The 13,910-nt window shown below is 34.5% G+C and overlaps 3 protein-coding genes across 4 annotated transcripts; all 3 read right to left on the bottom strand.

The window, feature by feature from the left end:
* Window positions 1–673: 673 nt before the first annotated feature.
* LOC142544729 (uncharacterized) lies at window positions 674–3,004 on the bottom strand. The gene is made up of 3 exons (XM_075651765.1): window positions 2,800–3,004; window positions 2,589–2,717; window positions 674–1,254 (listed from the first exon to the last, which is right to left on the bottom strand). The coding sequence occupies exons 1-3, from the start codon at window positions 2,809–2,811 to the stop codon at window positions 796–798; spliced, it is 600 nt and encodes a 199-aa protein (XP_075507880.1). The 5' UTR covers window positions 2,812–3,004; the 3' UTR covers window positions 674–795.
* A 2,965-nt stretch (window positions 3,005–5,969) lies between these two features.
* Window positions 5,970–9,130, bottom strand: LOC142544730 (uncharacterized). Of its 2 annotated transcripts, none has more exons than XR_012820093.1 (5): window positions 8,510–9,130; window positions 7,682–7,750; window positions 7,486–7,603; window positions 7,223–7,340; window positions 5,970–6,496 (listed from the first exon to the last, which is right to left on the bottom strand). XR_012820093.1 is itself a non-coding variant. In XM_075651766.1 (5 exons), the coding sequence occupies exons 1-5, from the start codon at window positions 9,017–9,019 to the stop codon at window positions 6,443–6,445; spliced, it is 858 nt and encodes a 285-aa protein (XP_075507881.1). In that variant the 5' UTR covers window positions 9,020–9,130; the 3' UTR covers window positions 5,973–6,442. The 2 variants fall into 2 exon arrangements, 1 of the variants encoding a protein (XP_075507881.1); XM_075651766.1 differs by having other exon boundaries at window positions 5,973–6,496; window positions 7,693–7,750.
* A 526-nt stretch (window positions 9,131–9,656) lies between these two features.
* Window positions 9,657–13,012, bottom strand: LOC142546373 (cysteine-rich receptor-like protein kinase 8). The gene is given in 8 exon segments (XM_075654054.1): window positions 9,657–10,154; window positions 10,394–10,544; window positions 10,826–11,063; window positions 11,250–11,460; window positions 11,568–11,689; window positions 11,773–11,907; window positions 12,174–12,190; window positions 12,192–13,012. Coding segments are annotated over 8 exon segments (1,998 nt in total). The 5' UTR covers window positions 12,947–13,012; the 3' UTR covers window positions 9,657–9,785.
* Window positions 13,013–13,910: the final 898 nt, after the last annotated feature.

A 13,910-nucleotide genomic window follows, 5' to 3' on the forward strand; every position in this document is an offset into this window, starting at 1 on the left:
CTTTTTCAACTTTTCATAATAATCCAGAAAATTCTTCCACCCACCATGACATAGTTAATATTCATATGTGGTGATATTTGTTAGTTTTAGGTGAATCAAGAATAAAATTCTCGTTTTAGTCCAAAATAATGTAGGGATATCACATATTACTTGAGGTAACACAGTAATATAACATCATAAGTAATATCGACAACTGAATAAGACGAACACAATATTATTGGTTCATCTCAAAATTAGGCTACATCAACTTTAAACCTCTAGTTGAAATCATTTTTTTTATTAATAACATAGAAGACGAGAGAATTGAGAATACGAAGTATTTCCCTGAAAACATTATGCTTTTAACATCCACTTTCTCCCCACTAATATTATTACTTCCAAGGATAAATATTTCTTAATAAATCTCACACTAAATCCTCTATTTCATTTCTACACTTCTGGTTGTAGATGAGATGATTTTGTTTTTGGTATGATTTTGAAACAAGAATGAATGAATATTTATTGGTGAAATTTAGGAAATAAAACAAAACATAAAACATAATTGTTTATCTAATCAAACTAACTATTTTTTCATGTCTCAAAAAACAATGTGTTAATTTTTTGTTTGTTGAATTCCACTAGGTGGTTTGAATATTATTAGCAAATAAAACATTGAAGTACAGAAAAATCCAGATAAACAAGAAGCTAATTGACAGATAGACATAACAATCGTATGTAAGAGAACGACAATTCAGATATAACAACCAAAACAAGAAATAATTAAGTGAATGAAAGCTTTGCAATGAATGTGTAAGATCAATTTCCACATAAACACGAGAGAAGTAATGGAGTTCCATCTTCATTACTAGCATGTGACAGCAAGTCCCGACTCAATGTTCTTTCATCCGCCCACGATCCCGATTGAGGAGGAGCTACACGCCCTCCATCGAACAAAGGGTTCGAGTCCGAATCGTGAGCAAAATCGTCGGCTCCATATGCGAGGGGACTCGGGTTTGGTCTTCTGTAGTTGGTGGCAGCTGCTCTCCTCTCTGTTTCAAGAAAATGGCCGAGGGACGTGTTCATGCTCACAGCATCAGTGTTCTGCCTGGAACAAAGGGATAAAAACCATGTTCTGGATTTGTAATTCTTCTTGTTTCGAATGGTGGGTTCGGGTAGTTGTCCCCGTGCGGATCTTCGGGAGAGCTCGAGGATGTTGGAAATGCCGATGAGGGTGCCTAAAGTGATGCTTTTGTCGTGGAAGAAGGAGCCAGTTGACTGCAAGAGACGAGGAACAGCATTCCGATCAATCTTGTTACACCATTAAAATTTTTTGAAAAATAATACCGACCAAATTAAGTTTTTGAAAACAAATCTCCCAAAATATGTTTGATGTATTCAAATACAAGGTCACTATCTATTTTTTTTTTCTACCACAAGATAATGAACCACATACTCCATTATCTATTTGTTTTCACAAAAAATAATATATTACACATACGGATGCACGTGTTTGTGGTATGTTAAGATTGGAACTTGGACCTAACTCAACCCCAAAAGCTAGCTCAAGGGGGAGGATTGTCCAAGCCCATATATACTACTCCAAGGTTATTTATCCAACCGATGTGGGACAATTAACACACACCTCTCACGTCCAGGAATGAACATCTGGAGCGTGGAGTTTACAAATGACCCAATTATGGGCAGAACGGGTGGCCTAATTATAGGCAGTCCAACACATATGGGCTTGGACAATCCTCCCCCTTGAGCTAGCTTTTGGGGTTGAGTTAGGTCCAAGTTCCAATCTTAACATGGTAGCTTCTAGAATGATTAAAAATTATCTTTGACAAGTTAAATAACAAAAACAGAAATCAAAACTAACGAAATGGATTAATTGTGGATTATCATCACAATTCGCTTCTTATATTACACATACGGATGCATGTGTTTATGAAATCAAACCCACAAATTTTATCTATTTTGTAAATGTTTCACTCAAGCAGGGAAGGATAATAATAAAAAATATAACGAAGTGAGAATGCACAGTCCAAGAAATCAATGGCATAATTGAAGGCCATGTGAAAAAGAGCAAAGTGCGTCCGCTGCAGCTTTCGACTTTTAATGTGGCAGAAGACCCAATATATGTATATCTGACACACTTGTAGACCACCGATTATACATAAAGAATTAGATGCCCATTCTTTCAGTAAAGAGTTTGTTTTTGACCCAATTTATTTTAGTTGTCACCCAAAAATAAAAAGAAACAAAAGCAAGGGAACATAATAAGTAAAACCAGTTATGATTAACCACAAACAGTTCGAACGGGCGACCTTTAATATATCTTGATTGATAGTCCTATAATCGACGACAATGGAGAAAAAGAAATTTTCCAGACACACATCGGAGATAATACAGAACGGTATTTCGTGTGCATAAACACAATTTTAACATTAAACAATCATTTATTTTACTATTACTGGAAGAAGATAGAACCGAGTCCCACTTTTTACGACCATGAATGCATTCTATAGATGATGGTAACTATAATGGTTTTTTTTTTCTTTTTTAAATGAACGGAAAATAAAATATAAGAAGAAAAAAAGATAACTAACGAGTGTGTCAAGATCGGAAGAAGAATGAGGAGAAGAGAGTGGGGAGCGAGTAAGCAAAGTGTTGAAAGAGTGGGAAGCATTAAGCTCGCGATTTCTGAGTGGTTGCAGGCCCAGTGGCCACCCTTCTTCCTGAACAACATCAAAAAATTTCATTTGTGATCTGATACATACGCAAGATATACAGTACATTTGCGCGCGCACACACACATACCTGTTCAGCCATTGGGCGTGTTGCCTCCTCCTCCTCCTCAAGATAGCGGTGGGGTGAAGGAGCTAGCTATTTATTGGGAGGCGAGGTGGCTTCGTTCCATTTCAAGGGAAAGAGTTACCAGTTTTTCTGGAGTAGAAAAAGAAATGGTATGAGTGGAGCAAGACGCTGGATTTGGGGTTTATTTATGGTATATGCCTCCTACTCTATATATCACTAATTTCGTTTACCTGTTACATCTACAAACATTAATGATAAATTCAAAGTATAGAGATTTTTGACAATTGATATTTTTATTATCGGTGTGAAATTGAAAAGTTGTCTAATATTTTTATATTTGTTTTTTGGATTTTTTTTATTAAAATACTAAAAGTTAGTTATAACAGAGTTTAAGTTTAACTTTAATTAATAATATATATAATTATTTAATGAATCTTTATATATTATATGTTGTCTCAGAGCATATGAATGAATCTTTATTGGAGAATATATATGTTACTTTGATAATATATTTAAAGCCACGAGGTTTTATACCTATTTTTCTCATTGTAATTTTGGTTATGATAAATGAAATCTTATAATTCTATCTAATTCATAAAAATTCAATTACTAAATGAATCTCACATCTATCAATATTATATATGCATCATAAAATAATGGGATCGCACGCTTGGCAAAAACAAAAGCATTTCAAATCATGTTGATTACAAAACTTGGGACAAAGGAGGATTTTAGTAGTCTTCATTCAAATTTATAATAGTGACTTCACTCTATATATCATTGCGTCGTACGTAATAATTACCAAATAAATTCTCCCAATTTGATGTTATATATATCATGTAATATAATTGATTGAATGAATGGTTTGATAGCATTTTATAATTAACAGACTAAACGTTTCTCAATCGGTGCAACATATATTTTTTGTGCACACATTACGTGTTTGTATTATGTTTTTTTTTTTTTTTTTTTTTTTGAAGTTTCATCTATTATTGTAATTAATTCCTGAAATACGGATGATTTCGATTTTTTTTTTTACCATAAGTGAAAGATAACTAATATGTTAATTATCCAAGTCGACAAGGATGATACGACACTTGAACAATTGCCCATACCATCCTCACAAAAAAAAGGGTCTGTTGACATTTCCTTGATATAATTATAGATAGATATATAAATAAGCACTAATTTGTGGAATTTTCAATCAAGAAAAAATAGTGTATATTTTTTTTTTCTAACCAATGTCAGAACAATGAGGGCCTATGAAAACAAATGAACCATCCAAAAAAGGGCGTGAATTGATTGGGTTTGACTAAAGATTCCATCAAACAAATCAATTTGCTAAATCTGAGCGACGGGGTTCTCTTTTACATGAGAAATAAACTAATTTATAGATTAAATTTTATTGAAACCCAGATTTCATATCCCAAAATGCATATATCGGAGTACTGAGTACTGAACTCCTGAATCCACGGTAATAACTATTTTTTAAGGATGGGTTTATCTGACCGGTATAGCGAGTTCTGTGTGGAGAAGGCAATCCACTCCGACATTTTATTTCATATCCCAAAATGCATATATCAAGTCTATAATTCATTTTATGTAAAAATGTGGATTTTCCCTCTCCTATAAAAACCCAATTATATAAAACATAAAAACAAACGTCATCGTCTAATCAAATATTTGTCTTTTTATTGAAAATACAAAGCTGATGATAATTATGTAACTCAAATATTTTAAATTGTGAAAAAGTCCAAACACCACGTGTTGACAACTCTCATAGCATGAACAATACAATCCCCAAATTGTATTCATCACAATCTATGAAATCGAACACGTGACAATTGAATGATCAAACACATGTCATTTTACCAAAAGTTATAACAAATGATAACAATACAACACATATATTTTAAACAGTAAAACAACTCAAGCGCCACATGTTGATAGCTCTAGCAATGACAATTATTGTATCTCATTTAGGTTGCGCTTGGACGTAAGAATATGAATTTAAGAAAGTATTTGAAGATGGAATTTGAAATGATTCGTTATTCAGATGAATTTGAAATCCACCACAATCATTCAAAATATAACTATTTAGGATTTAAAATTCATTGCTAAGTAAATTTGTCCAAACAAACAAATTGATTTTTGTTGTAAATATGAAATTTTTTTACTCTAAATCTATCAATCAAAATGCATATTTACACTCTCAGTTACGTTTTTTTTTTCTTTCTATTTTCTGCAAACACTAGGCTGAACATCAGAGAGGCTTTGTCGGAAACCACACACTCTCATTGCCTGTTTGTTCATGATTCTTCATGTTATTATTGCCCAAAAAATCAACAAAAATATTATTTGCACCAAAAAATTAAAGAAATTTTGCAAAAAAATATATATATATATATCAATCAAACAATGCATCGCATATAATCTCAAATCTATCAACAATACATAATATTTTAATTTAATAGCCTGCGTGAAAATCATAATTTTCTTTAGCCGTACCATATAATATATTCACAAAATTAATATTGTTATTTTTTCACAGCCAACTCCTATGAAATGAAGAGGCATCTAGCCAAAAAAAATTTAAAAAAATAAAAACGATGAGGCACGAAGGTCGAAGTTTAGCGTCGGTGATATGATTGAAATAATTGTCGAAGACATGAAATCGTGGGTCCGTTGGCCCAGTTTTGGAGATTCACAAATCAATTGGCAAGCCGGTGAAATGATAAAGGTTGCAATTTTATGGAGTTCAATACTTGGAAAATAATTAAAAATCACACGTTTTCATTTAGTGGAAGATGTTGATGCCCCCAAGACCACGAATATGGTTTAGCAAAATGATTAATCGAGTTAATCGAATTTGACATTTTAATTGATTTGTTGGATTATTTGATTTTTAATTTTATACAATTTGGGTTCAATTGGTCTATAATAAATTCAGCATTGGTCATCTTTTTGGAAGCTGCTGACTGAACTTTTAATAAGAAACAAAAGGACTAAAATTGTGTTAGTAAATAGTTAAAACATTATTTTTGATACTTTAATGACAAATAGTTAGAGAGGTAATTTTTATATTTAAATAGGTAAATGGCCAAAATATCACTCTTAAATATATAGGAAAAAATTAAATATTTTGCCATATATATACACACATACACACGCGTTTGATCTTCAAATGAATATAATTAAAAGAAGAAAAAGTAGGTGTCATCCACCACTAAATCAGTAGCGCTGTTTGCTCACATTGTCAACCCAACGCATCCTTCAGTGATCAAATGAAAATATCCCATAAACGCTATTTTTTCATTTGTGATTCAAAAATACTTGATACATCTGATACAAATACAGAATCATTTAGCCGATGTAAAGGTCCGAACCTTTCGGAAAGTTGAACTATTGACTTGGTTTTCTATGCTTGATTTTGTAAATCTTTAGTGTGGCTAGATGCACAAGATACATCGGAATGGATAGCTATCGAATCGAAACACAGTTGGTTGCGGTGTTCCGAGGTTGAATCTATTGTGTAATTACTCTCTTCCTAGGTGTAAAACATTGATCGATTATATAACTGCTACAAAATGCGTACCTTCATGTCTGTTTTAGTCATGTTTATTGGCTTGACATTTGAATCGTTGTTCTATCCCTGACCATGGCTTGCACCAGGCCTGTATTCTCCGATGCCAAGCAAGTCCTGCAAATATTTCGGTATCACTTTTTTACAGAGTAGAAACCCAAGTCAAATGAATACGGCTGGAGATAATATAATTAATCTGTTAGTAGAGACAAAAATGCACAAGTGCCATATAGAAAGAGACAGTCTTGGATAGTCTACACGAGATGAGAAAAGACAGAAAGGGACTGGACCAAGCACTAATGCTATAGAATCACTTATCCTTTTGTTGTTTATTATGTCCAGAATGAAAAAGCATTGATGGTCACAATATGTCCACAAAACACTCCAATACGTTATTCTTGTTTTATTTTTCCAATGTCTATTGACTAGTGTTATCAACGTGGTCCATAGTGATATAATTTTGAATTCTCATCACTCGAACCGCACAATCCATGTTGGAACAATGTTTGAACTTGAAGCAAATTCAAAAAAAGACAGCCCTTTATTATCAGATTAGATAGATGTAATGATAGATCACTGAAATCTGAAGTCCAGAAGTAGCTTCTGCTAAACTTTTGATACTTCTGGACAACACAGCAAGGGGAAGAAAGAGAGGTAAGTATACCGAAGTAGTTGAGCAACTAAACCTGCCTTGCAATGGTAAAGGTTGACACGGAATTCAAGTACTTCAAGATATAGCTATTTGACTCCATATATTAAAATAACCACTCATCCAAAATTCTGAAAAATCAAAGTAATTATACTGAAGGTAAGGAAATAAGCACCTGGTAAAGAAGTACACACCTGGCATGCCTTGTTTTTGGCTCTAGTTTCCGCTGTGCTGGGAATATCATGGTTTGGTTTCATGAACCTTTTCTCACGCCGTTCGCATGAACCCCAACCATCTGAAAACCTCCCACCCCTAGTCAAAGAAAAAAGCGAATTTTGAAAGGCAAAAACAAAAGTGAGAAGATAAATCAATATTTACATTCCGTGGTGGGATAAGATTTCATGGATATAAGCTTTGCATAACATGATAAACCCAATAAAAAAACCTAACAACATACTGCATGTACGCACGGACAACAAACTCAGCACGCTGAACGTTTCGGTTCTCATCAAATTCAATGGTCTTGTCTTTAATTTCATAGGACAGATTGAAGTAAAATGAAATCTTCCTCCAGCCTGCAGTGAAAATATTTCTTAATCACGCATTTCTGAATCATGAACCAACTCAACTCATGGCAAACTTGCATTACTAACATGAGATTTACCGGATTTCTTAATATAAGGATTTCCGGATATCATAGTGTAGTCACTTTTCTCCAATATCTGTCCACAAAAGTGTGAAATTCAATAACAGAAAACCAATGTTTTCCCTGATATAAGACAATTTAACATTGGTCGTCACCCTTCCTATGGCATGAGATCCTGATAGAGTTATCAATTGGTAAATTACATCCAAGATGTCCATATATTAAGTCAATTGCATTGAAAATAAATTTTACCAGTGTTATATAGGGTAAAAACGACCCCCAAATTTGGACCACAAATACCATTCAAGGAGTTCATATTTCAAGTTCTCGATAGGTTATTTTCCAAGAACGTGAACTAAGAATTAAAAGAGTAATAACTTGAAAAACAAAATAAACTTCCGCATTGGTGCCAAGAACTACTGCCAGTAGGCAGTAAATAAAAATACTTCATATCTTACATCCTATTTCCGAGACAGTTGACGACAATCTCCACGAACTTTATACCACAGAAAATAGCCAAATGGATTAGTAGTACATGGAAGCACAACCATCCCTTTCCATCCCTTAACTTCTCCTGGAATATGAACTCTTACCAATTTTCCAATGCTAGGTCCTATTCAACAGGCATCAAATTCTTCTACAGAAGTAAAGAAGAAGTACACAACCACAAAAGAGTCGGATATAAAAAAAGGAGCACATTATGTGATCAGCCACGATGATTTTTTTAAATGAATTTGACAATTCTAATGTCCACTAGAAATTTGATAAATCCAACAAAATAGAAGAATGAATTCAGCAAAATAACAAAACGCCAATGGCTCAATCAACTACTCACCGCCATGGCAGCATTTTGGTACTCCTTAAAGAGCGAAACAGTGGGAAACTGACCAGCCAAGCTATGTCTCAAAATCTTCTCCTCACTGAATCCGGAACTTACTGGCGACGCACCAGGACTGTAATTCGTCACCGAGATGTTTCTTGCCTCCGGAGAACCAACAGAAGACATAGGAGGAGTGACGGGCGGACGGTGCACGTGCTTTACCATGACTAGTGGAGCAGGGCTCGATTTGCTCAGCTCGGGAACGCGGGGTCCGCTGCTTGATTTGGAGATTTTGTGAGGGCGGTGATTCTGCACGACCTCGCCGTCAGGGTGATTGAGATAATGGCGGTGGTTACGGTGGTGGTCGGGTGAGGGGATAGGAAAAGGAATGGGGGTAAGGGGTTTGGTGCGGGGTTTAGGAGTGATGGCGGAGAGGGATGCTGCAGCGGCGGAGTCGATCACTGCCCATAATTCGGCATCGTCGAGGTCTTTATCTTCAACCGAGTAGCGTATCGGAGTCGCCATGCTGCCGTACGAGGATTTCACCTTCGTCTTCGATTTGAGCTTTTGGAGCTGGGACAGCAGAGGGAGATCGCGGGCTGAGATTCAAATCGAAATGCCCTGTACGATGTCGTATCATGGTATTCACCTCTCAATTTGACTGTCCGATGAAGCAATATGTACGGATGATATAAAAATTTGTAATTTGTAATTTTTGTGATTTGCTTTTTTTATTTTTTTTATTTTTATATATATAGAAAAAATATAGTGATTTTTTAATTTGTTTAATATATTGGCTTTTAAAATTGATTTATTTATTTATTTTAATTTGGAGAAAATTTAAATATAATAGAATAACTAATATACAAACTCAAGATAGTTTTGGATTTAAATAACTGATTTAAAATATTGTTCAAATGAATCAATAAACTGATTTTATTTTAGATGAGAAAAATTTGACATTCATGGAATTCAAAAACAATCAAATAGGTATGATGAATTTTGTTATGAATTCACAATTTTTGGATTTTAAAATAAAAACATGGGAGACTGTTGATTAGGAAATTTCACGATACGCTTGTATGTTTTAAGAATGTAGTTAATCAACCATTTTTCTTTTAAAAAATTAAACTAATATCCTTTTCATATATCCTTCCTTCGGTTTTTTAATTACTTACAATAAAAAACGTGTAGTGATTGACACATGACAAAATAAATCACAAGCCAAAATGATAAACATATGGTTCAAAAAAACAATAAACACGGAACATTTAATCATATTCTTCAAAAATCATCTCGGACGAAACTCGGTAGTTGACATGACATTTTTTGATGATTCAATAGAGTGATCTAACATATTTTGGGATGATGATTTGGTCGACTCCAACCCTTTTGAATCATATGCCGGAAAAATTGCCATCTTCGAATCGTAACCACTGGTAGTAAAAAATACTGGCTCGAGAGGAACCGGTAGAGTTATGGTAAAGCTGCTAAGCATCAGAACGACAGAAGCCATTGTTGGTCTATCTGTTAGATTATCTTGCACACACAACAGACCGATATGAATGCAGCGTAACATATCTTGTAAGGAACCCAAACTAGCCATCAACGTAGGATCAATTATATCCTTTATTGTTCCTTGGCGCCAATATTTCCATGCCTGCAAGATATTTTCCACTTAAAAAATATGGAAATCCAGGTGCTTAATTGATTTCACGGTGTGAAACTAGAATGAATAAAGATGAGGGGTTAAAATATGTGATTATCTCAATTATACATGGAAAATTTAAATGAGTAGGGGAGAAACCCTCTCCTCTACAACTTTGTTCGTCAATCTGTTAGAATACGAAGTTGGTGATTCAAAAGCTAAATAAATAAAACTCATATGCATTTACTTACCATACTTAAGAGGTCTTCTATATTATCTCCATTTCGAAAGGAGCTATTTTTCTTGCCAGTTATGATTTCTAGGATCAGTACACCAAAGCTAAATACGTCCGATTTAACAGAGAACTGTCCATGCATTGCATATTCTGGAGACATATATCCACTGCAATATGCAAGTTATTAGTATCTGTATGTGAGAAAAAATTAGTGTATCCACTGAACTTATGGAGCAGCCTATATGAGATAAATGGAAAGAAGTGGCGAACCAATTGGGAGTGAAAGGGCTATGAATCCACCCAAAATAAAAAGACTTAAAAATTTATCCAATAATTATTTTTTTAAAAATGAATGTCCCGAACCTATCGGTTAATGGCCATGAAGACATGTCTCATGCTTCTAAAATGATTTTGGATATGTTCCTACTTGAAGTGAAACAACACTTACTATGTTCCCACAATTCTGTTGGTATTGCCCTGAGTTTCATCTGCGGCGAACAACCTCGCCATTCCAAAGTCTGCAATTTTAGGCTTCATTTCACCATCTAAAAGTATATTGCTAGCTTTAAGATCACGGTGAATTATTTTGATTCGAGATTCTTCGTGCAAATATAGAAGTCCCCTCGAAATTCCTCCTATGATCTTGTATCGTGTCTCCCAATCCAAATAGTTGCGCTTAACTGGATCTGCAGTACACTTTGTGTATATTTATAAATATGAAGAATAGACAAGCTCAAAAGTGGTGAAATAATTAATTAGCATTAGCTTGATATAACATTAAGGTTGCATTTAGACTCCTTGATTTGTAAGCTTCCAGAATAACAAATCTATTAGTTTGCTTGAACAAATCCAAATGCAATCTGAAAGATTACCAAATATGAATCTATCGAGGCTTGTATTCTCAACGAACTCATAGATAAGAAGTCTCTCTTTCCCTTCCATGGAGAAACCCAAGAGTCTAACAAGATTCCGGTGTTGTAGCTTGGCCACTAGTAAGACTTCATTCTTGAATTCCACGTCACCTTGGCCCGAATCCACGGACAATCGTTTTACAGCAATTTCTTGCCCATTCGAAAGTTTTCCCTGTTATTAAATCTCAACATATTCAAACTCTATCCGTATCACTGACAAACATTCAATCGATGCAACATGCCACAATGTTTTTAAATGGAACTGATGCATCTGCTTACCTTGTAGACGGCCCCAAATCCACCTTGCCCTAGTATGTCAGCATTTGAGAAATCATGTGTTGCAGCTTTGATTTCGTGAAAATCGTATCGTAGAGATTCAGCTCCATTGATGTCGGGTATACCTCAAATTGAAAGGGGATGTTTTAGCGAGTTTGTTGCTTAAATACTGGAGGTTTTGTTTGGTAAACGGTGAGAAAATACTTACTTTCAAGTTGTTCCATCGGCTTCTTCTTTGTTCTCTTTATCAATAAGATGACAGCAAATACAGCTACTATTAGACATAAAACGATTGAAACGACAACGATGATGATGGTCCGAGTTTTGTTATCGCCTTTTGTTCCTGCCAAATCATCATGATTTTTGAAAAAGTTTACCTTTCAGAAATTATAGTCCTTAATATGTATATTATTTATTATCTTTGGTTATTTATTGTTAGTTAATAATTAGCAAGCCATATTCAAATTTATTGTTGGGCTTAGGATCAATTTTAGCAAATCCAACGCACAAATCAAGATTGAAAGCATAGACCAGAAAAAATTACCAATATAATTCAAGAAGGTTGATTTTGTATTGTAAAGGTCCATAATACATATTTTCAACTGTTACCTGGTGGTTCCGGCGGCAGGACCGGGTGTTATAAGCGCCTGTATTTCTTGAAGCCTGGTTTCATTGTAAAATGACGAAACTTCATAACGCATATTGCAGCTAGGCCTTAGAACTCTACACCCTATCTTGCCGTCGCAACTGCTTCGAACATCTACAGCCACCATTAAACAAGCACTGCAACTCTCCGGAGACAAATCTGGAGTACATTGAACCAATGAAAAAATAGTTCGATTATCTATAGAACTTCTATTCCCAGCTGCCACTTTCCTCAAAGAACCGCCGCTAGCAGCCTGCTCACGAAGATCGTCCACTAGTGTTCCAGCATCGGCCATAAACTGATCATTGGGACTCGAAGCATTCACTGGATTCAGCGCCAATAAAGTTGGGTTACCCTCCATGGTTCCGAACATATTTTCATCAGAGTACCGTAACGTACATAATTCGTTATACTGAACTGCCTGTTTGTAATATTGGCACGAATTTACTATTTCAGTGGCGGCATTTTGGATACATGTACTACATGTTTGGGGCTGAACGTCCCCTCGACAAAGGACGTAGGCATATACTGTGTCCGGGTTTTGCCCCGTCGAGGCGTTGTAGAATCCAAGGTAATCGACGTTTGTAGATAAAGAAGAGAGGAGGGTGTTCAGGTTAGTCTCATACGTGCTATTACTCGTATAATTGCCGTTGTTGGAGCATTGCGCCCCTGCATGGGATAAAAGGTTTGCGAGAGTCAAGAAAATGGAGGCGAGCTGCAATAATTTAGAAATCATGACTATGTGATTGAATAAATTAGATTTCGAAAAAATAATACACAATATTGCATCAAGAGTTCAATGATAATTCCGAGAATATGGGGACGTTTTCTGCATATCTCCTCGAAAATTGTCAAAATGTGGTAAATTACCATAATGGTCATTTGGGTGTCATTCTCAACTCGAGTATTGGGATGAAGACAGGTGTGTACAAAGACAATTGAGTGCAATATAGGAAATTTCTTGACAATTGACCATTTCAATTCAAAGAGTCTAATGAGATGCCGTTCAAATTCCTCTACCTCTAATTTAAATTATTTTTCTTGAATCAAAACAATGCATTTCAAATCTTTGAATTTTAAAAAGTGTTTCGTATCCGCTATTTCTTAAATAATAGCTCTAATGTACAATTGTATCCATTAGACAAGTTGATCTTATCCATATAACTCTACCATAAAAATTAATATTTTTCATTGAGATCATCGTATATTATACAATTTATTTATGTCATAAAAAATAATAAATTTTACTCAAATTAGCGTATATTATACAATATTATTCTGTAACATAACTAATAAAAATGATAAATTTTGCAGTGAAAAATAAAACTTTAGACATAAAAACTAATATTTTTTATGGTTTGAGTTGAAGATTATCTCACAAAATTGATATATCATGAAATGTTCTCAGAAGAGTTATTGTTTTTCTTAAATCAAATGCTTCAATCCAAGCAGTAAGGATTGATTATCCTCATAAATAAGTAGATCAATATTTTATGATTATGTATTGGAAATTTGCCGATATTTTTAGTTATCACGATGATCACTTTTAAATTGTTTTTATTTGCATTTAGTCAAGTGGGTTCCAACCAAATATATTTTCCTATTTTTTAATTCTAATTCCCAGTTTTTTCATACTGGGGCTTGAACTGTTTAACTAGTTCAATTTTTTGGACTTTCTATGGCACAACAGATTTTGGAAA

This window comes from Primulina tabacum, chromosome 5 (assembly GCF_025594145.1).
Source record: "Primulina tabacum isolate GXHZ01 chromosome 5, ASM2559414v2, whole genome shotgun sequence".
NCBI lineage: Eukaryota > Viridiplantae > Streptophyta > Magnoliopsida > Lamiales > Gesneriaceae > Primulina > Primulina tabacum.